General features: G+C 40.6%; 1 protein-coding gene across 1 annotated transcript in view; it reads right to left on the bottom strand.

The window, feature by feature from the left end:
* Positions 1 to 3,950, bottom strand: part of LOC100533297 (uncharacterized) — a gene marked incomplete at its 3' end in the record, with an annotated part of 17,357 nt that overhangs the window by 13,125 nt on the left and 282 nt on the right. Inside the window, 1 exon segment of the mRNA NM_001204596.1 lies at positions 776 to 915. Coding sequence (NP_001191525.1) covers positions 776 to 903 — 128 coding nt within the window.

Here is a 3,950-nt window from a genome sequence, read left to right as displayed (position 1 = left end):
GGGTTGCTGCTGTTGTTGCTGATGTTGTTGTTGTTGTTGTTGTTGTTGCTTTTGTTGTTGTTGTTTTTGTTGTTGTTGTTGTTGTTGCTGTTGTATGAGTTGACGAAATTGTAGTTTTTATTTTAATTTTTCAAAATTTTAAAATGAAGTATCTCAGTCTATCTGCCGGAATCTTGTATATCTTCCTCTATTCGCATGGGCCCTGAAAGGCAGGGCCAAAACAGCACGCTTCCTAAAAGACACAACTTATGTCGAGGGGTTTTGTGCGCGTGTGTGTGTGTGTTGTGTGTGGGGGGGGTGTGTGTGTGTGTGTGTGTGTTGTGTGTGTGGGGGGGGGGGGGGAGGGGGCGTTTTACAGGTACACTTCATAAACCATTCTTTACAACATCATCTCCCGACTCTGTACGAATTTTCCTCACTTCACAAAGATGGGAATGGGCACCCGGCCATAGACACCGAAAGATCTTGTCAGTATGTTAGTGGTTTAGCGCCTATAGATGGATGCTTGCACTTTATGCTTCCCATTAAGCTGAGATTGTTTCAGAATGCTCTCAGGTCTGCTGGGGTAATAGTATATATTATGAAGCGCATAGAGCCTGCTGTTGAACGGGGATTTGCGCTATACAAATGCTATCTCTATTATTATTAAAACGCATAGAGCTTGCTGTTGAGCGGGGATTTGCGCTATACAAAATGCTGTCTATAATCATGATTATCAAAACAACCCAACTTCGTTTACAACCCTGGATTCGAACCCGTCCCTTCCGTATCTTACCTGTAGATCCTGACTCTCGTGCCTGTACTGCCTGCATCGAACATGACGCCATACTCGACGTGCTGTTGAGGCAGCGAGAGACCGCCGACCGACACCACGACCAACAGCGCTACAGCTAGGTACAGCATCCTGGGCTACTGCTGGGGGGAGTAGTGGAAGATAGTAGGGAAATGTTAGCTGTCAGCCTTGTGGGGAAATGCCATCGCAGAATGATGATGGTGATGGTGATGATGATGATGATGATGATATATTACTACTACTACTACTACTACTACTACTACTACTACTACTACTACTACTACTAATAATAATAATAATAATAATAATAATAATAGATATAATTATATTTTTTTATTATTATTTTGGGTGACCTTATTTAGGCCACATATGGCCTAAATAAGCTAAACCCCCTCCCTTACCTTATTTAGGCCACGCCTTTATACAAAGTGACAGAAATATTCCTTTTGTGCTTATTGAGGTACAGTGCAGGGTGATTTTACCTGCAAGGATAATTGGACAAAATGGGCAAAATCTTTATTGCTAATGGTCATATTTAGACAAATCCTATATCATTGTCTTTCTTTTTCTTAACTGCTCATGGTTATTAAAGAGTAAGCCAACTAGGTAGTAATTTCGTATTCCTAATATTAATATTATGGGCATTCTTAAAATTTTAAAACTTGTTTTTAGCGCTTTTCTCAACGTAAAACAGATTCCGTAAAAAAAAACAATGACCTTATCTTTCTTTTTCAAAGTATTGTGCATATATTTGTGTGAAACTATATATTCTATGCTTTCATGTACATGAAAAAAGCTAATAAAGGCAAGCAAAATGTTCTTCAGAGACATAGATCTAGTAGTAGGCCCACTTAATTTTTTTTATAAACCGGGAAAGATGACCAGAAAATAAAATTATTTTATGATCTTCACTTGCACTTGCAATTTTATGGATAGATTATAGTCTACCTCATTGTCTTTTTTTTCCATCATTTTTCTTCACTATTCATGACAACTGGCATGCATTATTTTCAGTTATTATCAAGAAAGTGGATAGGCGGACTACAGGGTCTATCTAGCCAAAAGGATAGGTGGATCCCGGGGTCTACCTAACTAAATGCTAGGATTTAGGATGTGAACCCCGGAGTCAGCGTAGTGAAATAAGTAGTAGATCTAGGTTTAACTAAGGATCGGTGGACCCCGCGGTCAACATAGTGAAATAAGTAGATCTCAGTTTATTTTATAGTAGGACTGGCGGAGCCCTTGGTCAACGTAGTGAAATTATAAGTAGATATAGGTTTAATTAAGGATTGGTGGACCCCGGGGTCAATGTAGTGAAATCAGTAGATCTAGGTTTAATTAAGGATTGGTGGACCCTGGGGTCAATGTAGTGAAATAAGTACATGTAGATCTAGGTTTAATTTTAAGGATTGGTGGACCCTGGAGTCAACGTAGTGAAATAGGTAGGTTTAAGGTGGACCCCAGGGTCTACCTAACGAAATGCTAGTTAGGTTTTTAGAATAGGTGGAACCTGCGGTCACCGTAGTAAAATAAGTAGGTTTAATCTAGGTGTCCCGGGGGTCCACCAATCCTTAATTAATTAAACCTTCTTATTCCTCTACGGCTATAATGACTCCGGGGTCCACCAATCCTTTTAAAATTAACCCTACTTATTTCACTACGCTGACCCCGGGGTCCACCAATCTTTAAAGAAACCTACTTATTTCACTACGGTGACCCCGGGGTCCACCTGTCCTAAAACCTAGTATTTCGCTAGGTAGACCCCGGGGTCCACCTTAAACCTGCTTATTTATCACTACGTTGACCCCGGGGTCCACCAATCCTTACTTAAACCAAATTTGTCTCGGGCCTATCTGAGGTCCCGACTCTTAATTAACTTCATAGTGTTGATTTCATTGAAAATTCATTTCTTAGATAACAGTGAAAACCCTCGTGGGACGCTCACTGTTAAAAACAATCAGGAAACAAATAAATGCAGTTTTTGGGACACCTGAATAGACATAAGGGTCTTGAGCATCTAGCTCTCACTCGCAAAATTGAAGGCAAACGAGGTAGGGGTAGGCCGAGAGTAGCCTACTTAGGGAACCTAAACAAATGGGTAACGGAAAGATCAGGGAAACGTAGCTTTTTTGAGAGTATCCGAGCAAAGGAATGAATGGAGAACCATGATCGCCGATGTCTGTCCCAGATCTGGCACTGAATGATGATGTGTTGATATGGGGGGTCAATTATATGTATACACTTTCTAAAAAATGCACTTTGGAGAAGAAAAACGAACCCCCACACTTAATGCATGTCACGGCAAATTATCTATCTGCTACATCCATACACTGTTAAATGGTCGCATTTAAGGACAAACGGGCTAACCCAGAATTCGGGGGTTTCCAGAAATCTTGACCTACACCAAAAGTGGAATTTGCCTTAACTATAGGAGCAGTTTGGTTTCATTGGTGTGTAGATCTGTTTGTTTGGGTATAGAAAAAATCTCATTGTCTTTTACAGAAACTGAACAAGGGGCAAAAGCTTTACCTTCGATTTTCTCAAAACAGCATTTTTTCTGGATACCCCAGTTGTGCTTAAAAGCAACCAATTATATCGATACATTTTTGGAAAAGGGAACCGAACCCCCACACTTAATGCATGTCTCGGCAAATCATCTATCTGCTACATCCATACACTTTTTTAATACCCCCGGGGCAGTGCCACCAACTGAAGTGTCTTTAGGCCATTTGCAAAGGGGGGATATTAATATATGTTCTTATGCACTATAGAACTGTAAATTGTAAATAGTCTGATTCATTAATGTCATACTCATTACTCTGCCTGAACTGCAATAGGAAACTGCTGCTTTTTTCTTTCCTAATTATCAGGAAACTACTTCTTTTTCTTTCCTAATTATTGTCATTTTCCTCTACTTCTTTGATATGTTTGTCACACTCTTGTGACCACGCTATTTCCGGGGTGCCTTGATAGTTTGAAGCAAACTTTGTGCTGTTGAAGCTTGAGAGGTGGCAGTGTAAGCCCGATTCCTGTAAGGACTTCTCCTCTCCGTTGACATCCACCCCTTGGCGCTCACATGACCTTCAGTTGCGAGCCCCGTAAAACCTCTAATTTAATTTTTTTAAACAGTTTGGAGAAGGGAACCGACCCCCCCCCC

The sequence above is a fragment of the Aplysia californica genome, unplaced genomic scaffold (genome assembly GCF_000002075.1).
Source record: "Aplysia californica isolate F4 #8 unplaced genomic scaffold, AplCal3.0 scaffold00611, whole genome shotgun sequence".
Lineage (NCBI taxonomy): Eukaryota > Metazoa > Mollusca > Gastropoda > Aplysiida > Aplysiidae > Aplysia > Aplysia californica.
This window is presented reverse-complemented; position numbering and strand designations above follow the sequence as displayed.